We start from the raw sequence: 15,107 nt of genomic DNA, 5'->3' as shown, positions 1-15,107 counted from the left end.
TTCTTAGGAAAACATCTCTTACAGACAAAAGCACAAACTTAGTATTTTAATAATCTATCAGATACATATACCATATATGAGTAGTCTTCCCTGAAATGAATATAAAGTGCACTGATAATAATTTGAACTTACGTAGGGCCACTATTCTACAAAATTTGAATCACTGCTAATTCTAATGTCTTTTATCCCTACGAAGTGGATTTCCTTTAATATCTAGAATTCCATCATCAAAAGCTTTATCCATAGATTCTTGAATGTTTCCACTCATTTAACTTTTGTATCTCCAGAAAAGACTCATTCAGTTTCCACTGGGGTGGGCCACTTTTTGTCTGCAGGAAATTCAGGCAGAAAGCAGCATGTTCTGCAACAGCTGACAATTCCCTTTAATGCAGAGCTCTGAGCACAGAGAGCTGCTCTGAGGGACCCATGGGAGGCTGGGGCAAAGCTGAAGATGCACACACTGTCGGCTCTCTGGAACTAGATCAGGCTTGAGCGCCAACCCACCAGCACTCATCTTTAGACTCCAGTCTTCTCACTCACAACACAGGAGTGTCACTAGGTCGGCAGTTCTCAAAGCGTGGACCAGGGACCCGTTGGTGCCCGGTATGCTTTGAGGGCGATCACAACATCAATCATATATTTATAATACTGAGACATTATTTGTCTGTTTTTTTTACTCTCACTCTTTCACAAGTGCACGATGGAATTTTCCAGAGACTACGTGGCATGTGATGTCACAACAGACTGAGTGAGAAGCTGATATGAGATTCCAGCTGTGTCCCGTTAAGCCAGGCTCTAAAGAGCTTTACAAAAATGTTCGACATGGCCACTCTTCTCACTGAAATACATTTTCATTTGGGAAAATAGTTACTTTTCATAAATATAGTGTTACTTACATTAACATGTAATAGGTTTTTTTTGGGTGGGGTACATGATCGGGGAATCGAACCTGAGTCTCCAGCATGGAAGGCAGGCATTCTAACCACTGAACTACTCGTACACCTGACATCTGATAGGTTTTTAACTTTATCTCTCACAAAGTAGTAAAATTTTACAAAATGTCTCAGCTTTACTTTAAACACCAGTAGATATAACCAAAGCAAAAACACATTCTTTGGGCTCTTCAAGAATTAAGAATGGAAAGAAGTCCCAAGCAGAAAGAGTTTGAGAACCACTGCAGTAAATGACCCTTGAAGAGTCTTTTGGCTATAAAATTCTGATTCTAGGGCTGTGAGGCACTATGGAAATGCCCTCCAGTGGACAGCAAACCTATGAATGAGGACAACCTACAGGTGCCCCTGGACAGCAGACACCTTCCCTGTGGACCAGCTCCAATTTTCTCCTTCCTCTGAAGTCCCATCCTTGCTCCTTCCACTCTCTGACCCCCTTGCCCATACCCCACACACACACTCTAACTCATAAGCAGAAGTAAAGGAAGCACAGTCAGGCTTGGGGGCAGCCTTTCTCCCCCGTTCAGCTCCCATCAGCACACCCTTGGGCGCTGTCACCTTGGCCAGGCTGTCCACTCAGCTGCCCACTCAAACGCGAGTCTAGGGGTTGTGTGAAGGCCTTTCCTAGATGTGGTTGACATCTACAAACACTTAGCTCAAAGTGAAGGACATTCCCCTCAACAACCTGGGTGGGCCTTAGCCAAGCCACTGAAGGACTTTGAGGCAAACTCTGAGGTTTCCCCGAAGAAGAAACCCTACCTTAGGGTGGGGGCGTCAGCTGCTGCCCTGTGGGTTCAGACTTGCCATAAAGTCCTGGAAACCGATGCCTGGGAAAAACCTCTGAACGTACGTATGTCCACACACGCTATGGGCTCTGTTTCTGGAGAGCCCCGACTGGTCATCTCCGCACGTGCTGACACAATGGACCCAGGTCCTGCCCTTCACTCCAGCACTCACTGCCCTGACCCTGCCCTACAGGAGGCCCCAGGAGGAATCATTTTAATCCAGTACCTGAGTCTTGTTCAGGCTCTGGGCCGGGCTCACCACCAAGGATCCAAAGTCGAGCTCAGGACAGTAAAGAATTTTTATAGCTGGTGTTTGTGAGACTGATAACACCCACTATTTGATTAATGGGCACCGGCATAAAATCCATCCATTTGGAAGCAGGGGTAGTTTTCCACAAAAGGTAACTTCTCTTTGTAGTTAACAAAAAGAACAAAAAATAACAACAAAAAACTGGGTCTTCTAACTTCACCAGAGTCCTTAACTCCAGCCCTCAGTACTCACAAGGGATTTTTTCATTATTACACATCGTCCCTCATCACACCACTAAGCCGGGGAGCTAGGGCTTAAACCTGGCTGTGTCTCTTTCAAGTTCCAAGCTCTTCCCATTCCTGGAGACTTCCCAGCTCCTCCACTCCAAGCCTCAGTTTCCCCATCCATAAAAGATGACGACAAACAATATAAAGCCACATGCTGATGGGAGAGACAATACACAAATGCTCCTATCGGTATTATCATTATTGTAAATTGTTGCAGCAACACTGATTGAGCCACCCACTCCGTTGGGACCAGCACAGTGCTCGGTACCAGAAGGTCTGAAGCAAGTCTTCATCATCCTTACACGAGTTGAGCACTTCACAGTTTTCAAAGCACTTAATCTCATTTGGTTTCATTTTATCCTCACAACAACTCAGATGATTCTCACCAACCCTAATGAAGAAAGCAGAGCACTGTATTTGCATGGTAATTATAACGTTGCCCAAAATGGGAATCCTCCTTTGGGAGGCAAATTGTTCTTATCACTGCACTGAGCTGGCTTGGCTTTCTTTGTAAAACCAGACCACGGGTGCTCACTATGAAGTGCTCAACTCAGCTCTCAACTTGAGTCTCAACTACCTCTGTAGGAAGCTGATTTAAATGGAACGCTTGAGCCACACCTGCCCAGTGCTCAAGCATGTGGATGGGGCAGTGTGTTTGTATTTTTCTGGTCCACTTACCATTTTCACCAGCCGTCTTGTCTTTTCCATTGGTTGCTCCAGCGCCTGGTCGCTAGAGGCATTAAGAAAAAAAAGAAAAATAAATTGTTTTATTTTCAGGATTATGTTTTCCTTTAATGTTTCAAATTTCTATTGCATTATACCAAGTTCTATGTTTGTTAAGCTTAAAAGGTGAAAGTATCGCTCTCAGAAAACCAAAGCTGTGAGTTCAGTGCAAGAAAAGATGCACAAGAGTTGCAGAAACCTTGTTCCTTGTCCAGATGCACTGTGCAAGGATGAAGTCCACTCGTCACAAGACAAACCAGATGGGAGACTACTGTTGGTCGAGCATAGTCTTATCAAAAATATGTGGGAAATAGCTAAGAGCTTGTGCCAGCTGTGAGATCAGAATTGTCACCTCTGTCAACGACACTGCCATATTATCATTCCAATTACTATGTTAAATGTCTTATTTTAAAATCAATTTTAATCAACTATAAACAAAATTTTAAGTCAGAGTTATTTTTCTGTTGTTTTTGCCTTTTGCCCATTAGACTTGAATCTTTGGGCAAGATTTTCCAGATGAAGTCTGGAGAGCTGCATGGAATGCATTATACTTTTAAACATACAAGCATGTTCCCTCATAGCTTATTCAGCTACTGTCTTTAAATAACATGATATTTGTAATTCTTTTAGCATATGGACAACAAGGCATTTTGTCAATCCAGTTTTTGGTCATTATCAGAAAACATTGCTTGGCATTGAAAAGGATTGAAGAGATTATAAAATCTCAAACTTTTTAGGTAAAGAAAGGAGAACCATGTAGGGGGCATAATTTGTCCAACATCACAGCAACATCACAGCTGATCAATGGCAGAGCTGAGAGTAGAACCAGACGTCCTTGCCTAGAGCTCAGTGTTTGCAAGGAACTGTCGCAGTTACACATGGATCCACCCGAATGCAATCCTGGAAGGAAAGAGGCAGACCCCCTAATGTGGAAAAATCACCAGTGATTTTCATATGTGAAAAGCGCTAAAAGCTAAGGGTCCCCTGAAAATGTATATTTGGGTCCAGCTGTTCAACCTAAAAGCAACAGAACAGGTTAACAATCGGTACCCCTTAGTTTTCAAGGTAGTCAACTCTTCATTGCGGGCGGACAGATATCTAGGAAAACCTTGCTTTCTGAGCTCTGATTAGTGTAATTAAGTAGGGTGAATGGTAGACATATGTCCAACCAGTTTGTGCTCCTGCCTCCTGCTCCTGCCCCAGCATGAGGCTCAGCGCAGGCCTGCATTTCTTCCCCCCCACCAGCCACACCTTGTCCTAGGCACGTGAAGGTGAAACACCTGCCCAGGTCGGGAGTACCCTGCCCCCTCCTCTCCCCGGCAGGAAATGGGAGTAAAGGTGACAAGTTGGAAAGGTGACGCAGATGCAGCCCCTTCTTCCTGTTGAATTTGGAGCGTCAGCGCCCAGGAGCCGGACCCCCGGGTGTTCGCAGGGAGGTACAAAAGAGGTCCTGGTCCTGGGCCAAACTTCAGTTCTTCTTGAACAAGCGTCCATTTAGAGCCCCCCAGGTCATCATATCCTTTTATTACCTAAAGCAATCAACCTACAGTATACATCCTTTAAACCAGAAACTGCGTTTCTTCAATGTAATAGCGTTACAGATTGCACTGTGGCCCCCCAAATGAAATGTTGAAGTCCGAGTGCCCAGGACCCCAGAACCTGACCTCAGTTGGCAATAGGGTAGTTATAGATTGAATGAGGTAAGTTAACCTGGGGTAACCCAGCATGGCTGGTGTCCTCTTAGAAGGGGAAAGTTGGGCACAGAGGCAGACGGAGAGGAGAATGAGACGACAGGGGCAGGGGCTGCCATGGATGGCCAGCAAAGCGTGGAAAGCCAGGGGAGCACCAGAGTCTTCCCTGTGGCGTTGGGACGCAGCAGGACCTGCCCACCCCACGGTTTGCATCTCTGCCCTCCAGCACCGTGAGACTGTCCATTGCTGTGGTTTTCAGCCACCCAGTTTGTGGCCCTTTTACAGCGGCCCCGGGAAACTGAGGCAGGCAGGCTTGCGGTTCCTCTGGCCTGTCCTTGGCCTGGTGCCTCCTCCTTTCCCAGGACGCTGCATAGACCAGAGTCCTCTGAGCACCGTGACGAGGTTGGAGCCAAACAGGCCCGTCTACTCTGGTATTTAGAGCCTCCTTTTCTCCCGCCTAATTTACAGCGGTTCAGGAAAAGGGAAAATCCCAGGGGATAAAAACGCAGTGTTTTAGAACAAAGTCAAACTCAATGGAATACAAATGCAAAACAGGCGCACCCTCTATCCAACAGGCTTTAAATGCCCTAGCATCTGACACCTTCCAAATGGCATGGGCACCGTGCCCATGAAAGACCACTTCTTAGAAAGCTGAAGAAAACCAAAGTGAAATGTGCACAGGGGAGAGCAGGAGCCACTTTCTCAGGGTTTCTTTCTTTCTTTTTTTTATTAATTAAAAAAAAATTAACTAACACAACATTTAGAAATCATTCCATTCTACATATGCAATCAGTAATTCTTAATATCATCACATAAATGTATGATCATCATTTCTTAGTACATTTGCATCGATTTAGAAAAAGAAATAGCAAGACAACAGAAAAAGAAATAAAATGATAATATAGAGAAAAAAATAAAAATAAAAAATACAAAAAATATATAGAAGAAAAACTACAGCTCAGATGCAGCTTCATTCAGTGTTTTAACATAATTACATTACAATTAGGTAGTATTGTGCTGTCCATTTTTGAGTTTTTGTATCCAGTCCTGTTGCACAGTCTGTATCCCTTCGGGTTTCTAAGACAGGTTCTCTGTCAGGGCTTATTTCATGGAGATAGAATGAAGCTAGAGACAGCATAAGGAGATAATGGTGTCTTAGAGCAGAAAATGATCCCGACCAAAAGACCTCATCATTGAAAGCATCTCTTTTCAGAATTCTCTGAGACCTTGCAATCCTTTTAAGCAAAAGCTGAGAGCACTGGGGAAATCACTCAAGGCTTTCCTGCTCCTTCCCAAGGGGCCCAAGGAGGCCCATCACCCATGGTGGCTTCAGCTCCAGTGGAGCCCTTTGAAGTTTCTCTGCCCTGGGCAGCCAAAGGGGTGGGCTGGGCTGGGTGCCTCTGGGCTGTGTCCCCGGGGCATGGCCACTCCTGTAATTCCCACAACTCCCCTAAGGAGGCAGACGCCTTAATCTGCATCGCCTCCCTTTACACATTATATCCTGAGGCATAGAGAGAAACTTGCTCACGCCACATGCTGGAATTCCACCTTGTCATCTGCTGCACCTAGACCCTCTGGATATTTTCTGGGGTGTCCCTCCTGGGGACCCCTGAGCACAGATGGGGAGCGATGAAGCAGGAAAACCCCAGTTTTACAAAGCAGAGTCAACCCCCAGCCGAGGGCTCAATTGTACAAGTGCTATGAGGTTTTTTTGTTCTTTTCAAATTTAAATAACACAGGAACTCAGGACCAAGCCAAGCCCAGAACAAAAATATATAAAAAATCTTTTTTTTAAAGGTAGGTTTTTCTCCATAAGTCCAGTACAGAAAAGAGTCCTTCTCATGAAGTGAAAGAAGATAGAGTCTTGGGGAAAGAGGCTCCTTCTCTCCCCACCCCACTGCTCTTATCCCCACGGGAGCGAAGACCCCAGCTCCCACTCTCCCCATCCCTGGGGCCATCATCCTGAGAACTGTTCTGCCTGCTGGACAGAAGCAGTCACTCCTCAGAGAAACAGCTTGTTCTAATTGAACACATAAATCAAATGAAGCATTAAAGGAACAGGGAAGAATGAGCTACCTTCAGACCAAACTCTGATATGAGATTTCAGGATTCTGAGCTCATTCCCTCGAATTTCAGAAATTTCAGCAATATCAGATATAGATACCACCAATGCATTATTCCATTTAAGAATCAAAACAATTTAATTTACGTAGGTATACAGAAGGCAAGATAAGTACCCTCTGGCCAAATATACGCAGTCACAAATACCAGGCCAATTCAGAAGGGGAAAAATGTATTGTTGGAATCATCTAGAAAAACTAAGCATAAGTGTATTTGACAGCTTCCTGGATGTAGCATTCCATACCATTTTATCAGGAGAAATTTGCTTTAATGTTTTCCCACTGATTTTGATTGTCTATCGTCATGGCCACTAAAATGGCAGAGCTGGGCATATGTGGGTTTTGCTTGCTTTTCCTCCAGGGGAGGGAGTATAAAAGAAAAAGCAGCCTAAATGTCCCAAAGGCAAAATCAGAGTCGTTAGACCGCATCATAACTCTGCTCCCTGGAGAATGAGCCGTGAGTCTTGCTGTCTGCCCCTCATCTTGTTTTCAGCTCAGTTCGCATTTGGCTCTCCCAGTCAACTCTCAAGGCCACCCCAATGCAAACGACTCCACTTTCATCACATCCTCCCATTTGGGACTCCACTGAATACCTTGTCCTACCACCGACATAGCATCTTCTTCCATGTTCTCCTGCCTAGAAGTCCCCGCGCTCCTCTGAAATCAGTATCCCACTGCCTCAAGCCAATGTACTGTTTGCCCACCTCTAGCATGCTGGCATGCCCATTCAGACATATCAAAACAATATTCCTCTTGGCATCTCCAGAGACCTCTTCAATGGGCAAGGTGTCCCCTGTGTGGGAGTATTTCCTGCTCAGATTTACCCTTGTGATCTAAACAACAAAATTACTTGGCTCTTTGAACACAGGACACATTTTCCTCAAAACCATCTCTTTCCATATGTCCTGGTTTCACCATCAGGAAATGCTAACTACCCATCTAAGCAATCCACACAAGAACTGAAAATCACAGGACTCAAGAGCTTTTGTTTTCTCTACCACCAAGCAGGGGGCTTGCTTGCAAGCTGTGAAATCTACTGAGGGCACTGATAGAGGCTGAGGGAATCCAGGAGAACCATGTCCAGAGAGACGTCACTCTGGGATCTCAATGCTAAACACACATGTGACTCGCGTGGGTCTCAGAAGAGGATGTTTCCTTTCTTGGTGATGTTCGCTAAAGGAGTGTGAATACTGAGTGAGTATGGGAAAGATCCTCAAGTCCTCGAATGTGTATTGACGGGGCCATACTGCTTCCACAGCTTGAGGAAAGAATCCTTCCCTGCCTCTCCTAGCTTCGAGCCATGGTCAGCCATCCCTAGCGCTTCTTTTCTGGCAGTTGCATCATTCCAATCTCTGCATCTGCCATCACATGTTGCACTTTACCCTGTGAACCCATATCTCTGTGTCCATGTTCCCCTCATCTTACTAAAGAGACCAGTCCTTGAATTAGGGCCCAGCCTAGTCCAGTATGACTTCACCTTAACTTCGTTATGTCTGCAAAGACCCTATTTCCAAATATGGTCACCTGTACAGGTTCCAATTAGACATGAACTTTAGGGACACTATTTAACCCTGGACAAAAGAACCTCAGGGTGAGAAGGCAAATGGGTTTATCCACAAGCTCCTGTCCCCACTGGTCCAAAATTTGCTCACAGAGCATTAATTTATAGACCATGCAAAGGCTCACACGTGGCATCTGCCTGGGGTCAACAAGGAAACAAGAGGACAGAAGACAGAGATGTGCAGTATGGGCGGGAGGTTAGGTGCTGTCAGATTACAGCTTCCGGAATGAGCACCAAGGGATTTCTCACCAAAAAGGTCCGAAGTGGCACATATGAGGTGTCTGATTCAGAAGTTAAATTTAGCTGGATGACTTCTGGGCATCCCCTCATTTTAGATGCCCCACTAGTTGATAAGCCATACTAATTTTCAGGAAAATGTCTGGCTTTGGATCCATTGCTCCCTCTACTTTAAGCTTAGAATGGCTATTAAGATATGTCTGACCATTTCTATGTGCTATGTAGGAGCTTATGAACATCAGTAATAGCTACGTATTAACGAGTATTGGCTGTTACAGAAAATGTTCTGATATCCTGACAACCACTGAGAGATGCTTGCACAACCTGATGGCCATTTCCATTGCAAAGCTTACACTTCCTTTGAAAATGAGTGATTTGATTAGTTCTCAGTCCACTCTCCTCCCTCATGAAATCTATGACACAACCATAGTGTTCTTTGAGTGGGCACCATCAGAAAAAGTGACGTCTCCAACACAAAATTTCACGGGTCACCAAACAACTCATTAATCAAGATTATTAATATTTTAACATGATATTTTTAAAAATGATACTAATGCAAAAAGTACTCCTGAATAGATTATTGAAACTCTAAATAAAGATAGGGTCTGTATATTTCTTTCTGCTTCAGTCTCTAAATATAACTCAGTCTAGCACTGAGCACCGAGTTTCCCTAAAGTAAGTAAAGGATTCAAGAAATTGAATAACTTCAGAGATTTAGAAAATAAATCTAATACAGTCAATGCAACCTGATCTTTACATCTTTTTCATGGGCCATAACTGCAAGTTAAGGAGCTATATCATTGTTTTGTGTGTTTTTACCATGTAGTTTCTAAAGTTTTGTGAGGAGGGTCCCACCTTTCATTCCTTCCTGTTCATACCCATAAATCAGGTATGTCTTTTATGTGTTATGTTTAAAACCAAATTATCATCACCCATTTCCCCACTACTGCTACCCCCAAACCCTGGCTAGTTTGTGCCTATTTGGAAGATCATTTAGTCAAGTATTAATGTTTCATCTTCAGGATGAAACACAAATCACCCTTAAGAAGCACTTATTTTTCATTCTAGGAGGCCAAAGAGAATGAAATGTGAAAACGAATTCCAGTGGTTTAGATTTGGGGTGCAAATTACAGTCCAAGAATATTTTCTGACTGTAAGCCTATAGCATTTAATCAGATAAATTTGCCTTCACCCTGAAAACTTGGCTAGATAGGTACTTTGGTGATTCATGGCTTGACCTGAGGGTTACCCCTTCCGAAGCCCCCTTAGGGATGGGGATCCAGGACCTGGAGCAGGAGGGGCTCAGATCATTCCCAACTTCTCCAGGGTCCCGCCCCTCCCAAGTAAATGTGCCCATGTTGCTACCAAATATTAAATAGAGCTTTATAAATGCATCTGACTTTGCATTTATAAAAATAAAAAAAAAAAAAACCAAGACTGGAGAAAAGAAGATAATTCTTACATTCAGGTTCTGCAGGGAACAAAGGGCAGTGACCCCAGGTAAACTTGGCTTACAGAGGCATTTTGCTCAGCCCCCGTTATCAAGCCATCACTGGTGGAAGTGAAATGAGCAACTTTCAGTCACGGTGTCTGCCTGCTCACTGCCACCTCATAGAGAAAACCCTCCAGTTAGGAGGCTTTCTTTTTTTTTGTCTCTCCCAGGCTATGAAATAGAAGATTCTGTTTTAAAGCAGAATAGCCAAGCATTCACCTGTGTGCGAAATGAGCAGCGGTGAAGGTCGTGGGATCCAGGGGCAGACTCCCCACCCAGGAGGGGACGCGCCCCTGGACCAGTTGTTGACTTTTGGCTTCTCTGAGCAGACCCTGGGCGATCCGAAAGGGCAAATGCTCTGACTTTTGCTGGCCGACCGCCTGGTGGAGCAGGCAGAGGTCAGAGCCTGCAGCTCAGGAGGGCAGCAAACGAGCCAGGACCCAAGGGTGACGAAGATCAAGGCATGGATGAGGGGCCCCTAACTCACACTGGGCTGGGTGGGGCTCAAGGGGGCTCTCCGCGTCTTGGGGGAGGCGTGTGGGTGCTCGGCTGGGGGGAGTCCCTCATCAGCCTTGGTTTCCACCCTCTGAGAAAGAAAGAAAGATGATGACATCTGCGTACCACTGGCCATGTGGTAAGCTCCAGCAGAGATGGCACTTTTCAGAAGAGTCATTATTGGATGACATCAAGGGGATGGCTTTCTAGTATTCAAAGGAGAACTGGTTTGAAGGTGCTTTTTAGCATTTTGGCACCTGTTACCAACATCTGTCCTCTGTTGGCCACCATCTGCTGCGTGGTTGTAGAGATTTTCCAAAGGAAGGAAAGGGAAATCTATCTCATTCCCGCAGTAGCTTGGAGGCTCTTGTTAGCAAGTGCTACTCACACCATTTCTCCCCCGAAGATGTGTGTCCTCTTTAGCTTTTTTCTCCATGGTGCTGTCTTCCTTTTGTGCCCTGGTACCCTGAGAGTATATCTCTCTAACGTCTTCAGGGTTTCTGGCTCCCCTGAGATGGCAGCATTGTGACAGTCCGTTCCTCCAACAGGCCGTAAAATAAAAAGAGCATAAATCTGTGTGTCTTTGGCATATCACTGCACGCTGTCGCTCAGGAAACATGAAGGCTCCGATATTGCATCGGGAATGGAGAAACAACCCCAATTATCTCAGCAGGCCCTTCTAAGAGATCCTCGACGAATTTCTTTGTTTTGGGGGGTGAGGAAGGGGGCTTGGACAGGTTCCCGGAATCGAACCCGGGTCTCTGGCACAGCAGGCAAGAATTCTGCCACTGAGCCACCAATGCACCACCCTATGAATTTCTTTTGATCAACATGTTTATAAAGAAACAAAAAAGTGAGTTTCTATGGTGTTATATTTAATGTTTTATTGAGGAAGTAGCGTATGTTTCTTCGATGAAATATCTGACTTGAAATGAACAGAGGAGCACAACTACTGCAATTATGCTGTGAGATGGGATAAACAACAGGTGGTCAGCAGGGGCTTGGAGCCATCACTAGCTGAAGGGGGTGGCTACTTGGGAAACACAAAGGCACACCATTGGTGATGTCTTCCAAGCCAAATTCCCTGAATATGTCCAAAGAGCAGAAAGACTTTCATGCCAACTATGTTAGTTAGATTCAGTTGTCAACTTGGCCAGGTGAGCATACCTAGTCTTGTTGCTGTGGACACAAGCCAATGGTACATTAACCTCATCTGTTGTTAATTACATCTGCAGTCGGCTAGGAGGCGTGTCTTCTGCAATGAGAGACGTTTGACTTAATTGGCTGGTGCTTAAATGAGAGAATGCAATTAGCACAGCCTAAGCAGCTCGGTATTCCTCATCTCAGCACTCAGAGCTCAGCCCAGGCCTTTGGAGATGCAGAAAGAAGTCACCCCGGGGAAAGTTGTTGGAACCCAGGGGCCTGGAGAGAAGACCAGCAGAGACCATCCTGTGCCTTCCACGTAAGAAAGAACCTCAGTGGAAAGTTAGCTGCCTTTCCTCTGAAGAACTAAAAAATAAACCCCCTTTTATTAAAAGCCAATCTGTCTCTGGTGTGTTGCATTCTGGCAGCTAGCAAACTAGAACACCAACATTTGGCGATAAGGAGAGAAAAGACTTCATTTCTTGCTGGTGATATTTTTAAGTCTCCTATGATTCCCCTAGTAACATTTGGAAATCTGAGCATTAAAGTAGCACTAATATAATCCCTGAAGTTGTAGAAAGGAATGTCAAAAATGAACTTCAGTTGGAAGGGTTTAAAAAAAAAAGAAAGTTTAATAAAGAATAAAAGGCGAGGGGATGGTAAATGGCAGCTAATTAACCTTTCCAGTTCCTCCTCTGTGTTCTCACTCTCACCTTTCAGAGACCCAGCGCCTGAAATTCTGCCTCCGGTACTATATTCTATTCCCAGCATTTTCATCCTGACCTTTTCAGTCGTAGAAATAATGGGGATCACTGTGGTTTAGCAGACCATTTAGGAGAGGTCCCTCATTTTTAGGAATTCATGGGTTGTCCATTGAAATTCACTTTCCATTTTATCTTACAGCTAATTTTTTAATTAGGATTCTCTACCTTTAAAAATTTTATTTGTGCCTAAATTCTTTTCAAATAATAATATTTTCTAAAATATTATAAAAATAGAATATGGGCCTTGTGAAAATTATGGGCAATAAATACACAAGGGGGAAAGTAAAAGATGACTTACAATCCAACTAATCAGGGGTAATCAATGTTGACATTTCAGGGTATGTCTTCCCCATCTCTTTTCTGTGAGGACATATATACATATAGTTTCCATCTCATAAAAATGGTCAGATGTCATATGTATCGTTTCCTAGCAGTTGGTGTCTTTATAAACCGCAGGCCTGTGTTGCAATTTAAAGAAGTGCCCCTGTTAAATGGCCCCCGTGTCAGAGCTCCTGCTTTCACAGATCTGACAATGAGAAATGTCCACCCCAGGCTCTTTAGTGTATTGAGAATAAATATCTTTTGAATTTTCTAATCCTGAGCATCTCCTACATCTGCCATTTAAAACCACCTCGTTTTGTTTATTCAGCTTAGCTCAAAAAGACTGTCATGTGTGCTACTATCCATTCGCTCTGAAGTGAATGTCATGGAAGGTTCTAAGGAGCCTTTGAAGTGAGGTGGAGGCCAGCATCAACTCTGCAAACAACAATATGTGAAAGGACAGCTATCCACCCCAGCATGGAAAAGAGGACTCTGCAACTGGGCCCTGCCCTGTGCTCTCAGAGGCCGCCTCCTGGGGTCCCGTGCCAAGAGAGGAGAGCTGCACCCCTGCCTCGTGGGACCCTGTGCCAGGAGAGGAGAGCTGTTCCCCTGCCTCGTGGGACCCTGTGCCAGGAGAGGAGAGCTGTTCCCCTGCCTCGTGGGACCCTGTGCCAGGAGAGGAGAGCTGTTCCCCTGCCTCCTGGGACCCTGTGCCAGGAGAGGAGAGCTGTACCCCTGCCTCCTGGGGCCCCGTGCCAGGAGAGGAGAGCTGTTCCCCTGCCTCGTGGGACCCTGTGCCAGGAGAGGAGAGCTGCACCCCGACCTCCTGGGGCCCCGTGCCAGGAGAGGAGAGCTGCACCCCTGCCTCCTGGGACCCTGTGCCAGGAGAGGAGAGCTGTTCCCCTGCCTCGTGGGACCCTGTGCCAGGAGAGGAGCGCTGCACCCCTGCCTCCTGGGCCCCGTGCCAGGAGAGAAGTGCTGCACCCCTGCCTCCTGGGACCCCGTGCCAGGAGAGGAGAGCTGCACCCCTGCCTCCTGGGGCCCCGTGCCAGGAGAGGAGAGCTGCACCCCTGCCTCCTGGGACCCCGTGCCAGGAGAGGAGAGCTGCACCCCTGCCTCCTGGGGCCCCGTGCCAGGAGAGGAGAGCTGCACCCCTGCCTCCTGGGGCCCCGTGCCAGGAGAGGAGAGCTGCACCCCTGCCTCCTGGGACCCCGTGCCAGGAGAGGAGAGCTGCACCCCTGCCTCCTGGGACCCCATGCCAGGAGAGGAGAGCTGTACCCCTGCCTCCTGGGACCCCGTGCCAGGAGAGGAGAGCTGCACCCCTGCCTCCTGGGGTCCCATGCCAGAGGAGAGCTGCACCCCTGCCTCCTGAGGCCCCTGGGCACACACGGACATGCCCCTCTTCTACCCTGCTTTAGGGTGCAGCTCTCCATGGGGCAGGCAACATCATGGGAGTGAACCGAATTTTCTCCTGAGTTCCAAACGGCATGGAAGCAGGACATTGTCTCTAGAATAAAAGGGCGTGTCCCCTTTAAACCATACTCCCCAGAACTGTTTCTCCTGCCCAGACTCAGGGACTTCCCCAGCCACCTGCAAGGATATCTTCTCTGCAGCCTTGTAAGGGCAAAGCTCAGCATGGTTGGAGCCCAGCTGCGTGTGGAGAAAACTGATCACAGCTGGGCAATTGGCAGTCCCGAGGCTGGCTTTGGGTTTGCCGATGCTGCCAGGGAAAGGCCTTCCCTTGCCCATCCTTGGGGTGAAGCAGAGGGGCCTTTTGGGTTTCAGTCTAAGAAGGAGCAGGACAGAAACCCATAAAGACCAGCAGCTGGCACCGGAATGCTGCAGTCTCTGGGGAGAAAGCTAGCCTTGCTCATACCTCGGTTTGGGACTTCTTCTAGCCACAGAACTGTGAGCCTGTAAATTCCTGTTATTTAATCAATCCACTGGGTGGTATTGTCATAGCAGCTCTGGCAAACTAAGACACACGTTAATAAACCATACTTTGAAAAAGAAGAGGAATGAGAGTCCTGGAAATAGACTGCCCAAGTTATCCCAGCCCTTGGCTTCGCTGCTGTGCTACCCTTCACTGGTCACTCAGCTTCTCTGAGCCTCATTTCTGCTTCTGTTAAATGGAGATAACAATAGACCGAACTCCTCGGGTTGTGAGCACTAAATGAGATAAAAATACTCACTTTGCATGGATCTGGTCCCTAAAAGAAATCCAACTAAAAAGTGATGGTAAAGCAGGCTTAAAAGGAAATATGTCTGTTTCTTTTCCATGATATTTG

General features: G+C 46.2%; 1 protein-coding gene across 1 annotated transcript in view; it reads right to left on the bottom strand.

Moving 5' to 3' along the window:
- The window catches only part of PCP4 (Purkinje cell protein 4), a 58,457-nt gene that overhangs the window by 27,815 nt on the left and 15,535 nt on the right, over positions 1-15,107 (bottom strand). Inside the window, exon 2 of the mRNA XM_077118948.1 lies at positions 2,951-3,002. Within this exon, the coding sequence (XP_076975063.1) occupies positions 2,951-3,002 (52 nt within the window). The remainder of the gene's footprint in view (positions 1-2,950; positions 3,003-15,107) is intronic.

This window comes from Tamandua tetradactyla, chromosome 10 (genome assembly GCF_023851605.1).
Source record: "Tamandua tetradactyla isolate mTamTet1 chromosome 10, mTamTet1.pri, whole genome shotgun sequence".
In the NCBI taxonomy this organism is placed as follows: domain Eukaryota; kingdom Metazoa; phylum Chordata; class Mammalia; order Pilosa; family Myrmecophagidae; genus Tamandua; species Tamandua tetradactyla.
This window is presented reverse-complemented; position numbering and strand designations above follow the sequence as displayed.